This window comes from Mus caroli, chromosome 6, assembly GCF_900094665.2.
Source record: "Mus caroli chromosome 6, CAROLI_EIJ_v1.1, whole genome shotgun sequence".
In the NCBI taxonomy this organism is placed as follows: Eukaryota; Metazoa; Chordata; class Mammalia; order Rodentia; family Muridae; genus Mus; species Mus caroli.
The window spans coordinates 19,236,691-19,262,633 of record NC_034575.1 but is presented as its reverse complement, the minus strand read 5'-3'; the positions used below and the strand labels follow the sequence as shown (position 1 = coordinate 19,262,633).

The window sequence follows — 25,943 nt, the reverse complement described above, 5'->3', positions numbered from 1 at the left end:
CATTATGAATGTTTTCCTACCCTCATCCCTTGCACAGCTGGCCCTGGGCATTATCTTCCATTCCAAATTCTCTTTGTAACAAGATAAACGAAATCTCTTGAGCAAAGTCAGACGCATCACTTTCTAATATTAAACTCACTTGCACTATAGTTTATGGTTAATACAGATTTCTTCTTTCATACAATTTAGTGAGCTATTTTTCAAAAGGGTGTTTAATATTTTTAATTTAAGATTGTTAAACAGGGAGGTGGAATTGTTATGATACAAAATAGATAATATGCTATTATCTATATATTATTTCAGTCATTTTTACCACTAGAGAAAGAACATTTTTTAAAATCTAGTGCTACATATATTTTTTTCTTACCTCCAAAGTCACAAAGGAAGCTTCCAAATGTTTCGCATTTAACTTAATACAATTTTGTAAGTAAATCCTGTACCATGAAAAATCATAATTTAAAGCATTGCTGAAAAAAATAGCTTATTTTCACACTGAAAAGCCTTCCTGCCCTGAATGCTAAATTTTGAATACTGATCTGTGCATCTCACTATTGCTTTATAAGCTGATATTCTCATTTGTAATATGAACCATAGTCTTTTAGCAGCTTCAAAGAATGGAAATCCTATTTCAAAGACCATTCTTGATCATTTCAGTTTTATTGGAACCCCGAGTTCCCCAGACTATCTCTGACTAGATCTTCAATAAATAGATCTTCAAGAAGAGTTCTCACCAGAAAGTATGAGAAGATTCCTCTTTTACCTTTCACTCTACTCATCTTCTCATTAGTTACATTCTGTGACTTCTTTGCAGAAACAGTTTCCTTGAAGAAATTATTTTAAACCATAGGTACGTCATGAAAAGCCAAGCTTAATTAAAACTAAATAGCATTATCTGTTATCCACTTGACTGAGCACATGCAAACTCAATAAGCAAACAAAATGAAGCCCAGTGTTTTCATATCTCTGAGCATTTGACCTCCCACTCCATTTCTGCTTCTTTCGTTATATGATGTGTTGACATATGAGACATAAAGCTACCATGTTTAATCTGTCCATTCTTTATTAGTAAGTAGTAATTCACTAAAACAACAGCAACTAAGGGCTTGGCCTGAGGTAATGCACACAGCAAGAAAGCACTCTACCTCTGAGCTTATCCCCAGGCTAAATTTCTCTTTTATTAGCAGACAAGTTCTTACTAAATTGCCCAGGGTTTCCTTGAACTCACTATGTAACCAGAGACCTTCGCTCAACCTTCTAGGTAGATTGCATTACAAGCCTACACTATATTTTTGCTGCTGTTTTAATAGAAATATGTATATCAGACCTTCATAGAAATGACAAGTTAAACAGGCCAATTTACCTCCACTCTCTCTGGATGAACAAATAGACTGCTTTGTCCATGATCACAATCAGTTTTATAACTATAAAGGTAAGGAACGAAATGAAAGCAGAATCATTTCAGAAGCTGGAATGCAAATAAATGGTTAGACAAGACTTGGGTACCAGTGAGCACAGAATTGCTAATTAGTATTGAAGAAAACCAGTAGAACAATTTAAATAGTGTAGTTTTAAAAGTATTTATATTGCAACGGGAGGGGAGAGACAAACTTTGCTTCTGAAGTCATTAAATCTCCAAATATCTCTGAAAGTCCCCTTAGCTGCTACTCCATCAAGAAGTATCATCTTTATATAAGGCAGCTCAGAGAATAAAGAGTCAGGGATGGCTCTGAGTCAAGGGAGGAGATCATAGTGGAGCTATGGGCACCAAACAAAAGCTCCTACCCTGAGTACAGATAACCTGCTTGCTCCAATGCCCTCCAGGAATGTAGGAAGTTGGAACCTAGTTTCTATTCCACTGAGCCAGCAGCCTACGCTAATGTCCTCCAGGTGTCAGCAGACAGTAGTCCAGAAATGTCTTCCCTGGGGAATGCAATCAGCACAACAGAATAAACAACAGCATCCTGACATTAGACTTTTCTTAGAAAAGACCTGTCAGTGAAGCTTACAGCCAAGAGTGACTCCCAAAGCACACATGCAGAGCTTTGAAGCAGCATTTCGCTGACTTGAATATGAGCAGGCAACACCAAATTCCTAGGTATCTGAAGAAAGCCTGAGGCATGAAGAAGTTCCACACAAAAAGAAATCAGCTATGTGTAGGTAACAGTCAATGCAAGAAGGAAGAGGCAAATATGAGAAAGGAAAACATCATTAATATGTTTAGAGAGGTAAAGGAAGAAACTGCATTCATAAAACATAAACGGCATTCTGGAGAAGAGAAGGAGGAGACAAGAAATATACAATGCAAATAAACCTATGATGTTTAAGAAAAGGAAGATTTTTCAGAAGATGCTGTAAAGAGAAAATTCAGATGATGAAATATGAAGAAGCAAAAGCAAGCAAATAATAAAAAAAATTTAGGAAAAGAGTAGAGAACAGAGGTAAAGAATTTTGAGAAATATAAGAGAACTTCCATGCTGGAGAACAAAATATTTATCATTAAAATCCTTCTGGTGGCAACTGAGAAGCAGAAATCCGAGAGCTCAGAATACCATAGGTAGACAGTGGACTCGACAAGCTTTCACCTTTCAAAAAAGTAAAGGGAACAGAGACTATTTCCTTTTAAAAGATTTTTAAAAAAATACAGAGAGTTGAATACTTTTCTCTTGTATATAGGACTTTTATTCACCAGCAGTAAATGTCATCTTCGAGGCTTACTGGTGAATAGCTCACATTTCCTAGTCTGAACTCAGGCTGACTGGTTCAACTTAGCTGTTCTGGAAACTCCTCTCCAAGCTGGCAGATTCAAGCTGGCTTCTCTCAACTTCTCACCGAATTGTTCTGCTTGACTTCAAAGTAACTCTAGCAATTTGTTCGAACATTCTGGTCCCTTTTTATTCTCTGGCCTCAAGTGCCTCTGCTGACCTGCACTGCAGTGCATGGACTCTGGAAGGAACTCCACTCCACTGCACAGCACTCACTGCACTGACTCCCAACTGACTCAATGGACTGTCTGAGCTGCCCCCACTCCCCCTGAGCTCCTCTTAAATAGCTTTCTCCTGAAAGCTGGGCATATCCTATATCTGACTCATTCTGGCAGATCTTTCTCTGAGTCATCACTTTGTATGCCCCTTATCTTTCAAGTCACCTATGTACATCTGGACATATTTATCTGTTTAACAGCACATATAAACCTGCCTATGTAATCTCACAAAAGTCTCCTTTACTGTGTGACATAAGCACTCTTTCATTCATAACATAACCATGACAATGTCTTTCAGGCACCATGGCACAAGAGTCTTCCTGACATATCATATCTAATATTTCTAGATGCTTCACTTGTTTTTAACTCCTTCTTTGTTTTGTAATTCTCACATTTTCTCTGTCTCTGTATCTGTCTCTCTCCTTCACTCCCTCCTTCCCCCTCCTCTCTCTGGCTCTTATAAACATATATACAACACTCACCAAAATTCTCCACTATGAAGACATAGGGCTATGATATTTTTCATCCTGTATTTGCAAACATGTTTTCTCCTAGGCAGGGTTTTACTGTCTATTCTCAATGATTGAATCCAGCTTCTTCTTGTTCTGGTGTCAAACACTTGGTTCTAAATTCAAACCATCATCTTAACAGGAAACCAAAGATTAATTTGCTGTGAATTCTTTTCTTCCCCCATAATTTCATTACTCATTTTTCCTGGGTAACTAGTTAACCTCAGCATCCCATATCACAAAATAATGATAAATCTCAGATATGAGGCTCATGTAAACTAGGATGGGAATAATATGTGTCTTCCACTCTACATCAAAAACACTCTAATAAAGCTTGGATTTATATGATCATTCAGTGTATAAATCTATTTATTATGGGATTTGAATTGACTCTAAATTTTTCACCTCCTTAAATTCATAAAATCTACATGCATGTTATAATGTTCACACTAGCATTAATGATGCTTTTACATTCTTTATGTAGAAAAAGACTATGGCATCTCAATTTAAAATTATTTTTATTACATACCTGACAATAATTTCTAATCATTATGTTCATATATGCAAATATTTGTAGATCATCTTTTGTATAAAAGCTATATTTTTCTTTTTATTTTAAATCTGTAAGCTTTAATGTAAATGTGGAACTATATGTAAATTACATTTTCAAAAATCTACAACTATTACCTTAAAATGCCCAGATTATACATTAATTTTGGGTTATTGGATGTCTTTCTTGAAATAAAAAAAATTATTTAATACATAGGCCATAAGTTTCAGGTTCACACATAAGATTTTTTTAATGAAGTTTGCCATATTTTACATACCTTTTAAGGTAACTTTTTAATAGGAAAAAATGTCACATGGAAAATACAAACCATTATCATGTAGAAAATATAAGGCAAATAGAGTTTTTATAATTTTTTTTCTGTTGGGTAAAGAGTAGATACCTGTAGGGTCTGACCTTCACGTTAATTAAAAAGTAAAAGGTAAATTATAGTCCATAGCCCTGAACCCTGTCATGCTAAATGCCATTTCCACATCCATGTTGACTTTTAGAGAGCAGTCATTTTTCCTTATGATTTTGTGAAAAGGCCTTACACTGCCAATATCACAGATAGCCAGCTTCTCTGTATGGAATATCAATGCAACCTGTGTTGTGTGCTTTGTGAGTGGGAGTATATGTTGTTGCCGCCATTATATAAAATAATATGAAGGTATTTTACGAAATGAGCTGTAGAACTAACCTATGATTCATCAATACTTACAGGCATGTATCAAAAGAAGTTCAGTCAAGCAGATGATGTCTAGTTCCTAGAGTTCATTGTAGCACTACCACACAGTCAATATACATGGATAAATGTATTTTTAAGTGTGTTTTGATTACCATGATAGCTGGTGCACCTTCTTTTTAGCAATTCTTGGCTATTTCAAATGTGTTTCATCCACCTTAGTTGAAAAATTATCCATATGTATTAAAGTACATATGACTATAACCCTGGGTGTGGTGGCACACACCTTTAATCCCAGCTCTCTGGAGACAGAGGCAGGCAGAATGAGTTCGAGGCCAGCCTGATCTACAAAGTGAGTTCCAGGACAGCCAGGGCTACACAGAGTAACCCTGTTTTGAAAACCCATATATATATATATATATATATATATATATATATATATATATATATATATATCAAGTACTAATATACTTCCTAGATTTAATTGGTACTGCATATGAAGGAATCTAAACACATTCACAGTGCTTTATGTAAAAAGAAATCAACAAAGTTGTGTAGAAGAGAATGTTTAAGAATGTTTTAGGGAGGACAAATAATACAGAGCAAGGGCTACAACTCTGAGTTTTAAAGCAAGACAATAATTAAATTATACAGGTTTGTCACTCTTAAGCACTGACACTACATAATTCAGTTAACCTCCCTGCTTCTCCTGTCTTCATCTGTACCTTGGTATCTTGGTTTCTAGGCTTAATACTGCCCTCCTCACTATGATATAACATTTACATGGATAAATGTAGTTGAGGGAATCTGAGCTGCATAAGTATGGGAAAGTTGGGTTGAATATAAACAATCAAGTACGTTGCATGTGTCTGGTTGTTCAATCTTCTACCCTTGTGACTTTCCTGCCATGATAGAGTATAACCTGGAATTGAAAGCTAAGCAAACCTTTTCTCTGTCTCTGTAGTTTTTGTCAATATATTTTTTCACAAAAACAAGACATATGTTTTGGGTATAAAATTAGACCAGGCAGAAGCATTAAATGAAAGCACTAGATACCTACTTCAGAATATCACAATCAAAACTACAGAAAAACGAATACCCATGGGTACCTTACATGATCCAGTGTGTGTGTGTGTGTGTGTGTGTGTGTGTGTGTGTGTGTGTGTNTGTGTGTGTGTGTGTGTGTGCGCACGCACCCGTGTGCATGTAAAAATCTAAAGCCAAAAAGAATACATGTAAAAGAAACCAGATAAAGTCAAATCGGCATTGATTATTCTTTACGTTGACTTTACCTTACATGATCCAGTGTGTGTGTGTGTGTGTGTGTGTGTGTGTGTGTGTGTGTGTGTGTTCGCGCACACCCATGTGTGCATGTACATGCAGGCTATTTTGGAGCAGAGAGCAAGGAACAAGATTTCTGAGTCTATCTCTCAATGCTATGGATCAGAAAGATGAAAACATTTGGTTTCTAGAGTGATGCCTTATGAATATCAACCATCAAAGGGCCAAGGTAGGGAAAATCTCACAAAGATGTTAAGGAACTTATTGACCGTGTACCATCAATAATAGCAGAAAGCCATAGAAAGCATTGGAAGTTATGAAAAAGAGGGAAGAGATAAAGGAAGGATTGGATCAGAAACAGGAAATAAGCTTTAAAGAATGAATGAAATTGTGTTTGTGAAATATTTCAGTATTTTACTTATATGTTCATTATACTGTCCCATTTCTGTGGCTTACTCTTATGTGATTCCTATGCATTATTTATTATTTAACCCAAGATACAATAACAAAATACCAACAAAAATCTCATTTACCACAGTTAAGCCTAGACTCAAGGTCTGGCAGGGACTAGAGTCTTCCTGGGTAAGCACATTGTCACCTTTGTTGCATTTCAGTTGGTGAAGAGAAATCTTAATGTCTTCTTAATGTCTCCTCTTAAAGGGGCTTTGATCTCACTTTGTGTCATTAACTCTGATTACCTTCCAAAGTTCTGTCTTCAAACACCATCATGTATATGAAATAGAAGAACTAGGATACATTCATTACATAAAAAATGTTGTTTGACTACAAACTGTTCTCATAATGTCTTTTTTTTTTTTTATGAACAGAATGCAGTCACAGGAGCAAAATATCGGTCAAGGAAGGACCACATGATGTGTAAGCTCATGTGTTTATCTGTTGCTTACTCTTCAACCATTGGTGGGCTGACAACAATCACGGGTACCTCCACCAACCTGATCTTCTCTGAGCATTTCAATACGTAAGTAAAATCAGATTGATGATTCAACAAGTGGACAGCAAACCATAGACGAGATTCTTACCTGACTCAGCAAAGTCAGTGACTAAGTTGCTATGCAGGATTAGCTCTGTTTCCTATCACGATGTCTCTAGATTTGGAAATCTACCTTTGGATTGATGAGGACTATGTAGGAGCTGATAAATTAACATGTATTTGAAGATCCACTCTCTTGCTAAGCTAAGCTAAGCTAAGCTAAGCTAACATCATGATTTTGTAAAAATGCTTTACTCTGCTAATATCAGAGTCAGCATGCTTCTGTGATGGAATGGGGAAGCACTCCAATCTGAGCCTCTTACCAGAAAGTGAGTAAATTTCTCATCACAGCTTATTCAATAATGTGATAATCAGTTGATAGGAACATGCACTGCTGCATGAAATGCAGCAGATTTATGCAGAGTTTGGATATTGAGCACTTGAACATAAATGGGGAACTGTGAACATGGGCATCAACTGGAAGAGGCTGAGGTTGGCAACACCGAAAAAGAAAAATTGAAGAATTAAGTAGCTACCAGGGATAAACGCATTAGAATATCCTACTGATATGTGAATGAATAACTGAAAGATTATAGTTGTGATACCAGACCACTACAAACCTTGAGGAATCTCCAGTTTCAACCATGGTAGTGTTCTAGTTATATTTAAATGAGTTAAATACTATAACTTTTTAGTTAAATTATAAAATCTAACTAAAAAGTAATTCCTCCAAGATGTAATTTTTCATATGTAAAACAGTCACGTTTTGGAAACGTACTGTGAGAGTTAAATGTGTAAGTAATGCTAAAATATTTTGCATTATGTAAAACTATTGAAGAAATAGTTAGAAATGCATGTTTTTCTTTGAGAGCGCAGAAGCAAGGTCTATTTCAAGAGTCCTAATGTACTAGAGGAGATTATATACTTGTCAGAGTGCTAGGAGAAGAGTGGCCTTTAAGAAGCCCAAGAAGAGGAGGCAGGCCTTGTTCATAAACAGTAGGGTTCAGAAACAGGGAATTTCACTCCAAGAACAGAGCTCTAGGCTCTCTTGACCCTCTCAAATAGTTTGTAAAATTCTTGCGTACATAGCTTCTCCAACAAACGCAAGGCTAAGAATGCCAATCCCCATTCTACAAAGAGTGGCATCTTGTGTACTAAGAACAAGGATGTAGAAGTTCAGGTTCGATGTTGAAGACCTTTGTGTATATTTAATGTTTCTGTGATTATACATCCATCATACATTTGTTTTAATTTATATATCTAGTATAAAGATATACTTATGTTATTTTTATGTTATTTTAATGTTATATGTTATATAGATATGTTATAAAGATATATTTATGTAATTTTTATATTTTTCAAACAGTATATTTTGATCATGTTTTTGCCCAGTTCTCAACTCTTCCCAGGTCCTTCCCAACTATCCTCTCTCTCTCTCTCTCTCTCTCTCTCTCTCTCTCTCTCTCTCTCTCNCACACACACACACACACACACACACACACACACACCAAAAACCACAAAAATGAAAATCAGAACAAAAAAAATGCAAGAAAGACAAAAAAATACCAAAAGAAAATACAAAGACTTTTTAAAAAGTACATTTTCTTATGGTTAACCTTCTTGTGGCTGGGCTTATTCTCTGCCCTGAAGTGTAGTTAATACATCCAATGGCATTTCATTGGAGAAAACTGATTTCTTTTTCCTATTAGGTATNAGTTTCAAATGGCTCCTTGGTTAGTGGTGGGTTTGTGTGTACTTCTCTTCAGTGATACTTCATAGGTCTTAGGAACAATTACTTAGAAAGGAATGTTTAAAAAGTATTTGATACATAAATGGACAACTTCTAAAATTTAATCTTGGGGGCTATATTCCACAAATAACCAAATTAAAAACTGGAAATACACCTGAATCATTTCTGCAGCTAGATTTGCACCCAAGATCAGGAAAAGAGATTTTTCATCTCAACCAGCTTTTCAAAATCCTCTTCCTAGTGTTGAGACCCAATTAAATGGTTTACCACAGGTAGTGTCAGAGAACAGCTGCTATATATAGAATGATCTAACAATTCTAATGAAATCTCATTGCATAGTTAAGTCCATGCTGAGTTTGCCCCTGCTCTTTGTGTTCCTGTGTAGTATATGAACTTTTTTTATTATTTCATCGTTTTCTTGATATTTTGCATGCATTACTCTATTTTTAAAATTGGGTCAAGAGACTTTTAACAATTTAAACAAATGTTTCAATAATTATTTTCATGAACTTAATGTCTCTAATCATGAAATTTGACTAAAGTTTCCTTTAAATTTATAAACCACTTAAAATAGGCCTAGAAATTCAGTGTTTTTCTTCAAAATGCTGTATTTACACTAATAAATATATGGAAGTCATGATTAGAATAAGGTCCAATTTACCAGTTGATATAAAATACTGTTATAAAATAAAATAGATAGGTACCTTTTACATGAATACATCTTTGCAAAATACAATAAAATCATAAAACTACATTGGGGCAATATTCATTCAATTTCATTGGGAAAATATGAGAAGCTTCGAGTTCGGCAGTATATGGTCCTTTTACCCATCCTTAGAGCTGGAGAGATACTCTGCTTCATTTAAGAACTCACTTAGATAAATACAATCTTTTCTTCTTGATACCATTTGCCATTATTCTAAGCAATAATAAACTTTCAATGATTTTGCCTTCCAATGCTAAAGGCTACAGGAAACTTGAATATCAGTAACTTCTGCCATTTTGATATTCAAAGCAAGGTGGCATCTTTCAAATGCAGTATTGGAAGAAAAAAAATGCATAACTTACTTTGAATTCTTTTACAGCTATTTACCTGTCTATTTATCTTCTACTTATTATCATCTATGTACCCATAAGTCCATATATCATTTTTGTAGGTAGCTTGAGAGATGATGAAAATAATAGAAATCATCATAATAGAAGTACAACAAAGCTTGGTCTTCATGTGGGTCTGCCAACACTTGGAGTGGGGGCTGTCTCTGACCTGGGCTCTGTTGCCTGCCTTTGTACCCCTTTCCCCTAGTTGGGCTACTTTGTCTGGAATAGTGGGGAAGTATGAGTTTAGTCCTGGTGAGACTTGATGTGCTAGGGAGGGTTGGTACCCAGCAGGGGTGAGGCTGCTCTGAGGAGAAGGGGAGGGGAAAAGGGAGAAGGGGAGTGGGAGGAGAGGAGGGAAAGGGCTGCAATCAGGATGTAAAAGTGAATGACTAAATAAATTAATGAAAAACTTTTGCAAAAATTGTCTTAATGAAAAATGACCTCCCCAGAAACTGAAGGTGTGTCCTAAAACGGGACTTTTGACATATGCTACAGAAAATATGCTAGTGAAAAGTTGTTATTATCCAGAAAGATTTTAGAGGTAAACACTATGTACAGTAATAAAATTAATGCGAATAACTCAAATCAAATAGAGCAATATCGGCAACATACTTTTAAAGAACTGGGGCCATCTCAATTTTTTTTATTTATTTATTTTTTTTTTGCATAGTTTAGAGTGGCAGTGTGCACACAGATTGACATTCTAAGAGTCTAGGGTAAGAATCCAATTAGAAGTGCATTACTCATGCACTGAGAAATGATGAAAGGCTAACCCCTGAGATGACAGCGTTTAAATCCAAGGCGTCGCACAGCCAGAAGGTCATTATAATTAGTCGTGAGAGTTTCAAGTTAAAGAGGCTTTAAAGCAACTCTGCCAATGTCTGGCTAGAGAGTGGCGCTATGAACTTCTAGAAGAGAAAAAGCATATTCCATGGAGAAATTAACTTAATATTGCCAGATTTCTATGGCCTACTGAGAACCTATCCACAAGGAGATTGGTAGCAGGTGTCCTAAGTACATGCATGCTCGGAGGTAATTATGTCAAGGAGCATATTTTTATGGGCAGAAATTAAATTCTTGAACATGGAAATAGTCACAAAGAAAGTAAATGTTTAAAGGGATTTAGATGAGAATAGACTTTCAGGAAATACTGTTACTCAGAAAGGTAAAGGAAGCTAATTAAAGTAGGAGGAGAATCAGAAACATGCGGTGTTCTAGAAGTCAAAAAGTGAAGTCCATCTTCAGAATAATAAGTGGACCATGGGAAGCTGAAGTGATAGAGGAGGCAAGAAGATGGCCGAGAAAGGCCCAATGATTGTGCTTGGTGTTTTAGAAGAGGCTAGGTTCAATGTAGCAGCTGGTGGTGGGCACACACCAGACTGAGCAGAGGGAGTAAGCACACAGTAGGGAGAGAAAGGCAGAAAGTTGAACTTATTCAAGTTTGAAAAAAACAAAAAACAAAACAAGAATAAATTGTGGCCTGACCAAAACATCAGGGGAAATTCTTTTAGAACAAAGGGAAGATGTTGGTCTGGTTTTAACCCTTGGAAGAAATCAAAATCCTTAGAAAAGGAAGGTTGAGGGGAGCGGTAAGGAGGAGAGAGCTACTGGACAAGCTTTGGCCGTACGTGGTGTCCGTGAAGGACTGACAGTTCGTGAGGCTTATCCTAACAATGAAGTAATCTTCATATCAAGTTAAACCGATGAAGGAAAGTATATTATTCAGAAGAATTGCTATTTTCATAGGAGTAGTAGCAGCGAAGTTTTGATGCACTATTTTCACCAAACAAATATGAGTGATATCAGTCAAGAAGGAGCTGCTGACTTAAAGAATGAAATGTTACTCCAAGCAAAATGGCATAGCTTGATGATTATAAAAATATACTTTTCAGGTTTTAAGTTTGAACTGTAAAATTACGGGCATAGAAAGCAGCATGGAAGGAAGGCTTATTACCAAGATCATCACAGGCATTCCTTCTAATTGTGTATCCAATCGTTGCAGCAGTTGGCTTACCAATATGGGTTAGGCTGCAAAAATCTCAGTGAATATATAAACCTTTAGATAGTACCCAGCCACATCTGTAGCATTTATCACTTCACACATGTAGTACTGAATTTGTAAAGTAGTCACGAGTCACTGTAAGATATTTACAATACCAAACAGAAACTAGAAGAGCTATAACACCCTGTAATGAAGGTTATACACACAGCTACTTTCTTTTAAGAAACAAGACAAATATGAGTATTCGCATCATGACTGATTGCTGACAGCTGTTCTGCAGAAAACAAAACTCTGGTGGAGTGGCCTGCTATTCTATGATTCACAGAGTGTGGGGCAGTGAAAGAAATGTGTTTGTACTTGCCTTGGGTTCAAAGCTTACCTGGGTACTTTATTGTCTTTGCTAATCAGAGATGAAGAAAGTAAACCTAATCCCTTCCAATACAGTACTAATTCCCTTCAATAAGTGCCTTGGCTTTCACTGCGGAAATGAGCCGTATAAATCTCTTTGAAACAAATTCCCTGATAACTACCAGAGAAGAAATATGGGGGCCAGCAAAATGCAGGTTAAGGTGCTTGCAACCAAGCCTGGCAACTGAATTTTATCCTTGGTACCCACATAATAGAAGGTGAAAGTCAACTGCTGTAGGATGTTCTATGACCTCCATATATGCTCTGTGGCATGGCCATACTACACACACACACACACACACACACACACACACACACACCTTCTATACAAATACATAATAAAACTATTTTTTAACTTAAGAAATGTGCACATCACAGAATTTGGATCTGGTCCAAAGTATATCATTTATCGTGTGTCATAATTTATCGTGTGTCATACACCATAACTTCTTTGAACATCAGGATTGTTTTTGTTTGTTTGCATGTTTGTTTTACCTAAATAGGGGGACTGTTCTAATGTGTTGCCATACGGATTGAAGGCACAGAGCGTGAGGTGCTCTCCGTGGAGCCTGGACATGGCCACACTGTCAGCAACTCTGCTTTGCTGCTACCTTGCTCTTATTAATTCTCTGAGAATTTCACACACCTTATTTTGGTCATATTCTCCCCATATGTATACCCCACTTTCTTGCCCACCCCTTAAGGTTTTTCTCTTATCAATGCCACTTTGTGCTACCTAAACATTCTTGGACTCCTGCCTTCCCCTAAAGCATGGCAGACTTATCAAGAACTCACTCCCAGAGAAAACTGACCTTCCTGTTCCGGCAGTTGACAATTTCTGATAGCTCCCCAGCTAGGAGTGAGAATTTGTGCCCACGCGCCTCTTCATGCTGGGATTACGTCTGGTTTGGACTTGTACAGGTCTTGAACACGCTGTCACGCTGCTGTGCGTTCATATGTTCTACCTCATTCTTGCTGCTTGAAATCATGGCCCAGTAACGAAAACAAAAAGCAGTCAACATTTCAAAATCTTTTTTTTTTTAAAGTATCCCTCAGTGTCCTCAAATCCAAAGCTGAGAAGTGACTTTGCCTCACACAGTTGAAGAAGTTATTAATCAAAAGCATTATAATAAAAAAGGATTATAATCAGGGTAGACACCGAGTCATTATGACTGCTAATGATCCAAATCTGTGAAAAAGCTGTAGATTTCCATAGCTGCATCATTTCTTTTAAGGCGGTTTCTGTGCATTATTTTTTTTAACTTGAATTAAAGTAATCCATCTTGTTCATAGTTGGTCATAAGAACTACAATAACGGTGGTATCTTTTCCACTATCAACATTTGGATTTAAACATCCTTTAGGTCCAAGCATGTCTCAGTTTTACATGAGAAAAAGTTGTAACTATTTTGAATGCCTTTAGAAAATATTATATTCTACTTTATGGATATTTAGTGATAGACACGGAAGTTTCCACTTTTAGCTGGGACGTGTCGTTGAGCCCACAGTGGTTTAGTGATAAAGCAATTTTGTTAAATTAAATTAAAGCATCTCCAGGGTTGAAAACCCCACTTGACTCCATAATCTATGACCCTTGAATAATGCATGCAGCCCCTAAGACTTAGTTCTTCCCCTGTGAAATAGAAGTAGAATGCCTTGCTCAGGGGATTTCATTAGAACTGAAAGTTCTTAGCCTACCTGCTCATTCTTCCACTTTTTCCTGACCTCCTAATATAAGGCAAGCCTGTGATTCAGCTTTACATCTAGATCTCCATTTCATCCTAAACCGATCATACCTCCCTGGCTTGGAATCCTACCTATACACTAATGGCTTGCCATTTTATGTCCGAGTCTCTGTCCCTTCCTTTGAGTTCTAGACTCATGTATAGAGAGGACTATCAAATATGATCACTTGGAGGGCTAAAGGACACAACAAGTCATTCCTAATATGCTCCCATCGTGACCTGTTCCTCAGCCAACCTGTCCTTCAGATGTCACCATCTTAGTATATGGCACATATATTTCTCCAAATCTATAGAAAGATGTCTTATGCTCATGGATGGGTATGGTCAGTATTTTGAAAATGGCCACCCTGTCAAAAGCAATCTGTTTTATTTGATATAATTCTTACAAAAAATTGTAATACAACTATTCACAGAATTTTTGAAAGTCTTAAGATTCAAATGGAATCACAATAGACCCCACCTCTACTAAGCAATTCTGAACTACAACAAAAACATTGCTGGAGGTATTGCAGTACCTGACCTCAGGCTAGATTATAGAATTATAGGAATAAAATCACCATGGTGCTGGCTCTGACACAAATACATTGCTCAATGGAATACAACTGAGAACTCAGACATAAGTCCACACACCCACAAATGCCCGATTCTTGACAAAAACACTGAAAATATACATGAGAGACAATACAGATCCTTTAAAAGTTCTTTGAAATTATATGTATAATTATATCATTTCCTCGTTTTCCTTTCTTCAGACTTTCACATGTATCCATCAAACTCTTTGCTTCTATTTCTTTAATAACATATATACTATTCATAATTTATAATATATAAACAAATTCCTAAATGTATAATGCAACCTGCTCAGTCCCTATAATATTTCTTGTATGCACATTATTTCAGAGCTGACCAAATGTTGGGTAAACAATAAGGGGCTCCTCCCTTGGAAAGACTATTTTTAGTGATATACATACCTTGGAGGTAATCAATATTTCTCTAATTGGACTTCAGGCCCACTCCGCAAGAGAGAAGTCATGCCTCGTATTGGAAAATTAACCAACTACTCAGGGCTAGTGAAGTCATGGGTCTTTCAGAAGAACCTACAGTTACCACCTTACTAAGCCAGCATAATTCCAAACTGTATTCTAAATATTAATTCTTATTCCTACAAATGACACCGTACCTCTCACAAGTCCTGCTGGGAAAACTAAATACTGGCTGATATTCATACAAACAAAAGTAATCCTAATCTCTTACCCTTTATCCATTTATGATTAAAAAAATCATAAATGGATAAAGCAACAACTAAATTTTTTAGTTCACATATTAAAAATTCTTAGTATTTATGGGAGCTTCAACACAGAGTTTTATAGCTCAAATTAGGGAAAACACTTCAAATATTTATCATTCATTGTAATGAAACATTAAAAATCATTTCCTTTAATGATTATTGTCACTTATAATTAACCTATCAAACAAATGAGTGAGGTCATGCAGCATTTGTCTTTCCATAACAAGCATATTCATTAATTATACTATGTTCTATATTTTATATATAAGTAAATTTGTGGATAACGACAAGGTTTTATCTTTTAGTGGCTTAATACTGCTCTATTTGTATATCTACCTTCATTTGCATATTTCCTTCATTCATTCACTAGTGGACAGAGCCTCTTCCTGGAAATTGTTTCCTGAAGATAACCTTGAGGACAGGGTTGAGATTTAGTTTCAGCTTCCTGGGCTTGTGTGGTTCACTTACTTCCTGAGTCTCACAAACTTCCCTCTTCTCCCAATGATGTTATGCTTCAGTTTAGAGGAAATTGCTATGCAACAAGCTATAATAAAAATGGAAAATCTTTATTTTCACAAAGCTTTCTTTATTTTGTCATTTTAAAAGAACTAAAAACAGGTTGTCAATTTTATATGTATATTTAGATTTCCAACTTTTATGTTATCACATCAACAAGAAATAACCAAAGCCAATTATTTTTCAAATTTCCTGATGTTCCTCTGTATTTATAAAATTACTGTGATGTGCTAATTTAATTAGTATTTAGACTATATTTTAAAGTAATGAGTGTAAGGTCACCACAGAAAGATGTTCATTATCTGAGCTTATTTAATTGCTGATGTTTTGTTATTTTGTTAATTTTTAAGTAAAATAACTGGGAGATAAAAAAACAAAATCATCAGAAGTCTTACAGAGAATATTTTACTATTTCTTCTGGTCCAGAGTTGTTGCATTAGACTGAGTCCTACATTAGGTACAATGGCCTCTGATATACCCAGAATGGTACAATGCTTTGGGTGAAAGAAACCTAAAACTAGCCAGAGGAGAAGGTCGGAGCCAAGTCGAAGTTCTTCATAAATATCAGGTTGCCAGATACCAGTGAGGAATGGTGACCAAAAGTGAGTTCTTCCCTGTGCCATCTGTTCCCACCCTAGCCAATTGGTCTTTGCTCATTCATAGTCTGATGATTTGAACAGTAACAACAAAACACACATCTTCATGCACATATATTTTGTATTTAACAAATATGAGCTACAGTGATAGGCATTTTTCACAAGTATTTCATTAGAGCTTGATTTTAAAGGACAACAATTAAAACAGCCCTCTTCTTTTTGTGGGGTATAGTGTAGTTATGTGGTTACAGAATGGGGGTAGAAGACTTCAAAAGGAATGTGTGTTGGTATGTATATTTGTACTCCAAGAAAATCATCTCTGCTAAAACCACAATGAAAGTGTGGACTGCTCCTCTTTGCCTCATGCCCACCAGCAAAGACTCCATGTATCTCTCTTCTTTAACACTGCTTTCTATTTTCATATAGACGCTACCCTAATTGTCGCTGCCTCAACTTTGGATCCTGGTTTTTGTTTTCCTTCCCGGTTGCTCTTATTCTTCTACTTTTGTCTTGGATTTGGCTACAGTGGCTCTACTTAGGATTCGAGTAAGTAGACATTTTATTTTAATGTGATAATGGTATCCATATGTACCGTGCTTTTACCTCTATATCTAGATATAGAGAATATCTATATTCTCCTCTATGCTATGCCGCGCACTGTGTTTCCACATTTTTTGCATTCAAAAAATTAGCATGCCTGAACACATTTTTAGGATAGACTGGAATAATTTAAATAACATTGGCATTGGTGGAGTCTATAAAATACAGGTTCAAATAGGTGCCCTGTAAGTCTTAAACCAGTGATATAGTAACTGCTCAGAAAGGCATAAGGAACTGGTGATGTCATGGTCCCAACCCAACTATCAGAGTAGAGTTGTGAGAATCCATGTTGCTGTGCCTCTTAGGATGAATGTTCTTGGATTATCAAGTTACTTTCAATTGTTAACATGCAGGGTTTCCCTGTTTCATGTGAACTTCAAACTTAATAACATCTTCAAAATATAAAGTAAAATAGAGATCTGAAAAGTTTCTCTGTTAAAAGACATTGAACTAATATTTGGGAGAAGAGAGATAGCTTTACTGTTGTTCTATTGCTGTGAAGAGACAGCATGACCAAAGCCAACTATTATTGAAACAAGCATTTTATTGAGGGCTTGCTTACAGTTTCAAAGTTTAGTCCTTTATCAACATGGTAGAAAGCATGATAGCGCACATGGTGAAGGAGAAGTAACTGAGTGGTACATTCTGATCTGGAGAGAGAGACAGAGACAGACAGACAGAGACACACAGAGAGATTGGGTCTGGCATGGGCTTTTGATATCTTGAAGTCCACCCCTAATGACACATTTTCTCTAAAAAGACTAAACTACTAATCCTTCTAATCCTTTCAAAGAGTTCCACTCACTGGCAACTAAGTATTCAAAGATATGAATCTATGGGAGCCATTATTATTCAAAGCACCAGGAGAAGTAGCCCCAGGACAGATGAGTAATCTCTTCAAGTACTGCCCATGATTAGTCTTAGTATCTTCTACTGTAAACAAGAGGATTTATTCATCAGTTTGGTAAGACCACTTCTAGCATTATGATGTCAACATCCAAGAGTCCAAACTGAACTGCAGCAGCCAAAGTAAGGATATACTGGAAAGTAAAGAACCACTTATGTCACTAAAATGTCAAATTCTGTATACTAAGTGAATAATCTGCTTTTCTAAGATTGAAGTTGGTAGTTTGATAAGCATTCAATGGTTGTATAACTGAGAATACAGCCACCATAGAGCCCACCAAGGGCTAATCAAGAAAATCTAAAATTCAGCCTGTACTTTCAACTTATTTAATTCTCCATTAGGAATTTTACATCACATATAATTAGGATATATATGTATGTATATATATATATATATATATATATATATATATATATATATATATATATCACAAATGAAAATTATTTTCTGACTAATAAAATATTTAAAATTCACTTCTATAGTTTAATTTTAATAATTCCAAGAACCTATGAATCAAGCAGCACACTGTTCTCTAAGACAGCTAAGGTGAACTCTCAGCTACTTGGACTTTTTTTGAAAAAATGACACAGTACAGTAGGGGGTGGTGTTTTATCTGTGACCATAGTTTCCAGGTCTAGCAAGGTAATGACCGACATTTCCCCCCTCTCTATTTTTTCATCTTATCTTTTTCCTCTCTAACTGCCCAATTGTGCTAGTAGTTGGAAGATAGTACTGATGGTTTCAAAAAACATTCTATCCAGATTGTGGGAGCAGCATGTGGCAGACTTCCTGCTGAAGCAAATGTGTGGAATGTCACTGACTTCAGCAGGTGGCCTTCAGTGTGACAGGCCAGCTGCATACAAAGTGCCCCTCCCAGGGAATCCAACCTTTCCGGGACTGGTTCAGTTGTACAGGTAGCAAGGCTGGGAGCACAAAGGAGAAGAATCCTGAACCAGTGGACACAGCCACACTGTCTAGTGACTAAACCCCTGCTGTCTTCATTCTTTGTTGCTGCTTTTAATGACTTTAAACAAATACATATGCAACCCCCATTATTATTTTAATATGGGGCAGGCATATTACAATACGGTCAGTGTTGTCTTTCAACAGTCCTCTTGTTGTCCATTCCTGGTTAGACATGCCAGTTTCATGATCCAACCAATTTTTCAGAGTTCTTTTCAGTTTGCCAAGGTGTGTCCCTCTAAAGGCTTTAGACTGACAAACAGAAACTAGCTGCCACTCCCCTGGCAGGCTACCATACATTCTGATTAGTGTTCTGGCTGTTAGCACAGCCAACTCGCTCATTATACACAGCCCCAACATACCAGGAGCTCATCCATCAGACCTCTGCATTTATTACAATGGAAAGGAGGTTGACACACAGCCTTATATGCTCCACCGGCTCCTTTGTTGAAGATTGTCCTTCATTTGCAGGGAAGCAAATTCAGCTTGATCTGGTTACTGTCTGCAGCCAGAGAGAGAAAGCGCACTTGCAGCTGCTTAGAGGGTAGAAAAGGAAAAGTTTTGTCTTTGTCGATTGTTTTCTCTTTTCCCAGATAGTTTTCTCACGGTAGTCCTCAGACTTGTTTCTTGGAGTATAAGTATTTATATTGGGATTAGAGATAAAAATTTGAGATTGCCAATATTCAGAAACTTAACAAAAACAAAAATTTTATTAGTCCTAGTCATAAGTGAAACAATATCTAACTAGTTACACAGGTGATCATGTTTGCATGAGGATGATCATGATCGGGAATGTCTAAGATGAAAGGCTTAAGAATTACCGAAACTCTGTTTACCTAGGCATGGTGCCACATACCTTACTACTCCCTTAGCCCTTGGGAAGCACAGACAAGCAGATCTCGGTGAGTTCAAAGTCAGCTTGGTCTATATAGCGAGTTCCAGGAGAACCTGGACTATATAAAGAGACCCTGTCTCAAACCAACCAAACAACAAAAAGAATCAAGGAAATTTAGCTCCTTTAAAAGGAAGTATGGAACAATGTTTTGCAGCAAAATTACATGAAGATACGATGACCGAGCACAAACTGTATCTGTTGGTTATTGCTAACTCCTTTCCCCATCCTTTCTCTCTCTCTCTCTCTCTCTCTCTCTCTCTCTCTCTCTCTCTCTCTCTCCCTCTAAAACTATAAGCTTACAGGAGACTGTTCCCACCATGACTGCTCACTCAGGATGACCCAGCTAACCTACTTACAATCATTCCAAGAGGCAAACCTTAAGCATCAATTTCCCCACTTGATTCTTCCTCCAGAGGGATTTAAAAAAATACTGCATCTACAGTAATGTCCCACAAAAATTGTTCACAATTTGGAAGACCTTAGGCCAGGAAAATAAAACAATAACAGTGAAAAGGGGCTATAGAACCAAGCAGCTAAAGGTAGAAGAGGAGAAGAGAAGGAGATTTATTATTGAGTACGCTCTAAGGACTCTGCTTTTAGGGTAGGTGAATCTCTCAGGAAAACAATGGACTCCAGCAGTTGTTTTTATTCCTTCGAGTAGCTTAGTTTGGAGTCTAACTTCAATAATTTCATGGCCTGGTGTCACCTCTTTAACATCTTTTTGAGAGTTGACAGATCTGACACGAACTAAGTGTCTCAAATTTGCCAGAGGTATTATGGAGTGAGTGAGTATAGTGCTTATGTTAAGACACTGAGCCCAAGAGATTATCTGTTTACTGTCCTGTCCCTGCTCTCCATTTCTGCCTAATGGGATGAAACTTCCTTATGCACAGAAGTAAGAGACCAAGATGAACAAGAAATATATTTTAATGCAATATAGATATCATACATATTTATATCATACATATTTAAAGTTATCATTGCATAGAGAGTGATCAGGATGAGTGGGAGATGGAAATGTATGAGGGGTGCGAATGATCTTTAAAAGGAAAAGATAGGGAGAAGACAACGTGGATGGTAAAGCAAAACTTGGAGATCTAGAAAGGAGCAAGCCAGACAAAGCCAGAGAGGAAATAGTCAACGAAGGAGAAAGAAGCACAGACAAGCACAGGGCATGGATTCCAGGGGTCAGTAGAGGAACATTTAATAAAGCATTCACAGACAAATCTTCTATAAGGGAGGGAGGTGGTGGTGAACTAGCTTCCTTAACTCTAAAGCTTTATTGTCTCTTTCAGCTTTAAGATGTTCAAGTGTGGCAAAACCAAAACACTCAAAGAAAAAGCTTGTGCCGAGGTGATCAAACAAGAATATGAAAAACTTGGGCCAATGAGGTAAAATACGCATGAGTACACACAGACACACAGACACACACACACACACACACACACACACACACACACACACACACACACACACACACACACACACACACACACACACAGACACACACACACACACCAGTTATTTTAAAGCCAATTATCAAGTGCTTGCCAGCAAAGAAAGTTGCTAAGACCACAAACCCACACAGCTCAGTGACTACTTGTTACCATACTGAAGAACACACCATTGCCCTACTAAAATGTGCTAGGTGGAAATGCTGAGAAGGAGAAAGCGACCTCTGTAAGAGCACTGGTGTTCTCCTAATAAGAGCACTCCGAGGTCCCACAGTGGCCGCGCACTGTTCAGACTAGCTTGTCAATAGCTCAATTTTCTCAAATTTTTGAAAAGTAAGCAGCGGTTTCTTTTACAGGTATCAAGAAATCGTGACCTTGGTGATCTTCATTGTAATGGCCTTGCTCTGGTTCAGTCGGGACCCCGGCTTTGTCACTGGTTGGTCGGTCCTGTTTTCAGAGTGAGTATTCGCATGGAGTCTGCAAGCCCTTTCTGTTCTGCCTTGTGTCCCTCTAAATACTTCCAGCAGCCTTTAGAAACTGCACGAGATGATTGATTCATTTCTTTAAAAAAAAATTTTTATGGAGGTTTCTAAGGAGAAGACGGTAAGAAGGGAAAAAGGATAGCCATCACGCCCTGCATAAAGATCAGGATCCGCTGTACGTGGGGGCTTTTCCCTTCAGACAAAGTTAGACTTTCAGCTGCACTAACTGAGCTGTCTGGGACCATAGTGTGAGAGTCACATAGGCTGTGCTCCTGAACCTTTTGTTTGTTCTGGGCAAGCCTCGCTTCCATTACCTGGAAGATGGAAATTACACTAGAATATAGAATACTGGGTCCTTTTTCCTAGGAAAAGTGGTAAATAAATCTTTAGTGTGTGAAATAAATAGTATGCGCTGTCTTCTTGATCTGACATGCATTGAATCACACTCTGTGATGTCTCCCGAAGATTGTTTATTGGGCTCAAGTTTTATTTATTTATTTTTTCTTTCCATCACATGCATTTTTCAGTAGTTTCCTACAGAATTAACGCTACCACCATTTCATAGATAGAGCTGAGCTGACTAAGTGGTAAGATGAGTTTGAAGTGAAGGCTGGAAGGCAGAGGTAAGGAAGGGTATTGCTTAGTACAGTAGGCTCCAGCAGGCGCTACTGAGTCACGTGAAATTTGTAGTACATCCTGTGTGTTAATAAAATTTGGTTTTGAGATTTGTGTTCTCAGTCTATTTTTGATGGATATGCTCTGGTTCTTTTTTTATTAGATATTTTCTTTATTTACATTTCAAATGTTATCCCCTTTCCTAGTTTCCCCTCCAAAAATCCCCTATCACCATCCCCACCCCCACCCCCCAAACCCAGAAGATTTTCATCTTGGCCTTACTATCTTACCCCAGCAAGAATCCACACAGTTTGGGAGCAAAAATCAAAGCTGTGTGAGTCAGATGTATTCTGGCCTCATGGGAGAGAGAGACAAAAACCTTCCCCTAGCCTGACCTCTCTGTTTTCACAGAGCCTTGCCAATATCTAAGGTTCGAGGGATGAATTCAAATGTCTTAGCCTTCCTTGCCTCAAACAATGCATGAGGTGGATGCTTTAAAGACCAGCTTGAGTCTCTGGATTCCTTTAGGCAAAGAACTTCTCATTTTGAGACTTCCAAAACAAAAGCACCATCTATTTATGTAAAAGAGGCTATTGTTTAAAACAGTGTTAGCACTTTATTTTTTTTTCTAATAGGATTTAGAGCAAAGTAGAAACAAAAAGTAACTTCGCTTCTCTTTAAAATCTAACCTCTACTATTATAAATACTGCCCCAGTAGTAATGTGTTGAGAACTGAATGGAATCTGACAATAGGTGATAAAAACTAAGAGGCAGTCCCAATAGGATCATCAGTACATCAGCATCGAATGTTTCTTCCTTGTGGAGGATAATATAGTCCAGGATATGTTTTGTTTGTATTGGGAAAGCAGGGTTTGCTATGAGCAGGTGCCTCTAATATCAGCTAGCTTTGTGAGAGACAGCGGTAGGAAAGGGGAAGAAGGGGCTTGAAAGAGAACAGATTTGAAGATATAAATGAAACAATCACAAGCAAATAAAATTTGTATAATCTCGATAATTTATAGTGGTGAGATAACCCAATTCATAATGAATCAAATCTCCAAATAATGAGACAATTATAATTTAAAATGTGTTATGAAAAATGTTTGTTTAACATTTATACCTTTATCTAGCCTGTAAAATATGTGTGAGAGTTTTAGGCAGTTACAATTTCTAAAGCTGATATGATATATTAAGATTTATTGCTACCACCTAATGTTTTCATTCCATCTGTTTGAACCTGGACTGATTTCAATATGTCTTTTCATATAAAACAAAATCCAGTTACATGACACCTGGCCCAGCTTGGCAAAAACTCAGCCAAAAAAATGTAACTAAAATAGAACAATAACGAAACAATATAGTTACAGGAAGTGGTGAGGTTTTTAGAAATAATTATGCCATTGTAGGGTTTTAGTCATCAAGAAAAGAAAGTAAGCCATATTTAAAATAAACTTAAAAAACATATATCATACTGAGAAACATAATATACTTCCTTGATTATTTAGATTTTGTACACATAAACTATAAGAATGTAGGTAGTTTCGTTGCAAATAAGATATGATAGGAAAAACAAGCCTTATGATGTACATGTTTCTTCAGGCTACAAAGATGCACGTAGTTGATACTGCTGACTTCTAAAGCTGTATTCTAATTACTTGTGTCTGTTTCATTTGTATAATCTCCAGGTGCCTCTTAACTGCTGAGGCTTCCGGGAACCTGTCCTTTTGCTAGAATGGTCTAGCGGTTCTCAGCCCCATCTGTTCCTGAATTACTCTTAATTTGTACAGAGATCATTTGTGAGCATCTCATAAGCCATTCTGATAATTAATCTCCTCAAGTTTCTAGAGGGAAAAGCATATAATGTGTTGCTTTCCTTTGTGTGTATATCTAGTACCCTCGACAGGAGCAGGTGTTTCATCCTAAAAACCAGATCAAGTTTCTTTCACAGTTTATAGAGAAGTTTGAGGGGACACTAGCAACAGCAGGTCACGCTAGATTCAATAGAAGAACATTATAAATCAATTACATGGGGCTTTGCCAAACTCCAGCAACTGTTTCAAGCTCAAGTATCTGACACTATAATAAAAAGCAAGATTTCAAAGAGGAAATTGGTTAACAAATCTGAAAGTCAACCTGAAAAAAAATTTGCTCTCTTGGTCTGATAAAGTAGCCTCTATATAGGTGGTACTGATAATCTGAGAAATGTATTAAATTATTAAGAATGCATTCTGAAATGCGTTCTTGGTCTTTGCAAGTTATTTCACTTTACTGGAAAGGTGTGTGTTTTAAAATGATTGCCCAGAGTAAATGACCTGTATTATCACTTCTACTTATTATTAACATAACTAATTGATACCTTAGCTCACATAGTTCTTAGTGCCATCTTTAATGTACACATTTGTTTATGTTTTTCAGGTATCCGGGTTATGTTACAGATTCAACGGTTGCTTTAGTAGCAGGCATCCTTTTCTTTCTAATTCCAGCTAAGAAAGTGACAAAAATGACATCTGCAGGAGAAATTAGTTGAGTATCATTTTGAACACTGAATTTATAGAAGACCTTTAAGAAATCAAAATTCTACCAGCTTCAGTTGGCACATAGTATTAAAAATGGCCAAAACCCTTATCATAGCGTATCCCACTTACACCCGAGTTCCTCACTCAGCCAGAGTTTGCCTCCACCTACAGGAAGACTCACTAGAGTTTACAGGAAGGAGAAGTATATTTCCTTTAATACCCAGGTTCCAGGTCTTTTATGACAGATACCACCTCCCGGCCAAGATCAGAATATTAACTAACAAGTAAACAAGAGTTTATCAATTACTTCTTTATGATGATACCTCAGTCATAAGTTCTGAGAATCTAGAAAAGAGTGAATTTTATGAGAGAGGTTGCTTCCAGTTTCACAGAGCTCCTTGGAGAAAAGAAAACAACCCCCATGTGGAATTAACCTGTGGTCACAACTGAAAAGGTTATTCAGTAGGTGCACTTATGTAGTCTACTTACAACCCATGGACAGAGATGTGCACACATCTGCAGAAGCGTGCATTCTCTGACATGAACTCCTTATACAGGGCCCATTCGTCTCTATGCTTTGTATTAACTTTGATTTTCAGTAGTTATATTCCTAAATTACACAGGTCAGATGGGTTACTAACTATTATTAACTAACTATTATTATTATATAAACTAACTAATATATTATTATTATATAAACTAACTATTATTAGTTTAGAAACACAGTTGATTGGGGGTTTTTTGTTTGTCTTTTTTTTTTTTTTTTCTGAAGTGAGACTGGGAGTTCTGTAGTTGGGTTGGTACAGCTGATCTCTTAAGTCATCTTTAAATGGTGAATATTTCAGATTTGCAGACTTGATTTAAATGAGTAGCATACTGCAGAAATAAAATAGTTCCACTCCTTGTAAGATTAGACTATATCAATGTGTATTATAGAGATATAGCAATCTATAGCAATGGTTCCTTTGAGCCCACTAGAACAGTGGATTTCAACTTGTGGGATGTGACCACTTTGGGGGTTGAATGGCCCTTTCACAGGAGACACATATCAGATATCCTGCATATCAGATATGTCCATTACTATCCATAACAGTAGCAAAATGAATTACAGTTATG

At 36.9% G+C, this 25,943-nt stretch overlaps 1 protein-coding gene across 2 annotated transcripts in view; it reads left to right on the top strand.

Annotated features, from left to right (window-relative positions):
* The window catches only part of Slc13a1 (solute carrier family 13 member 1), a 75,831-nt gene that overhangs the window by 38,965 nt on the left and 10,923 nt on the right, over positions 1-25,943 (top strand). For both annotated transcript variants that reach the window (XM_021165220.2, XM_029478626.1), the window contains exons 7-11: positions 6,830-6,981; positions 16,822-16,941; positions 21,056-21,151; positions 21,571-21,672; positions 24,727-24,833. In XM_021165220.2, the coding sequence (XP_021020879.1) occupies positions 6,830-6,981; positions 16,822-16,941; positions 21,056-21,151; positions 21,571-21,672; positions 24,727-24,833 (577 nt within the window). The remainder of the gene's footprint in view (positions 1-6,829; positions 6,982-16,821; positions 16,942-21,055; positions 21,152-21,570; positions 21,673-24,726; positions 24,834-25,943) is intronic.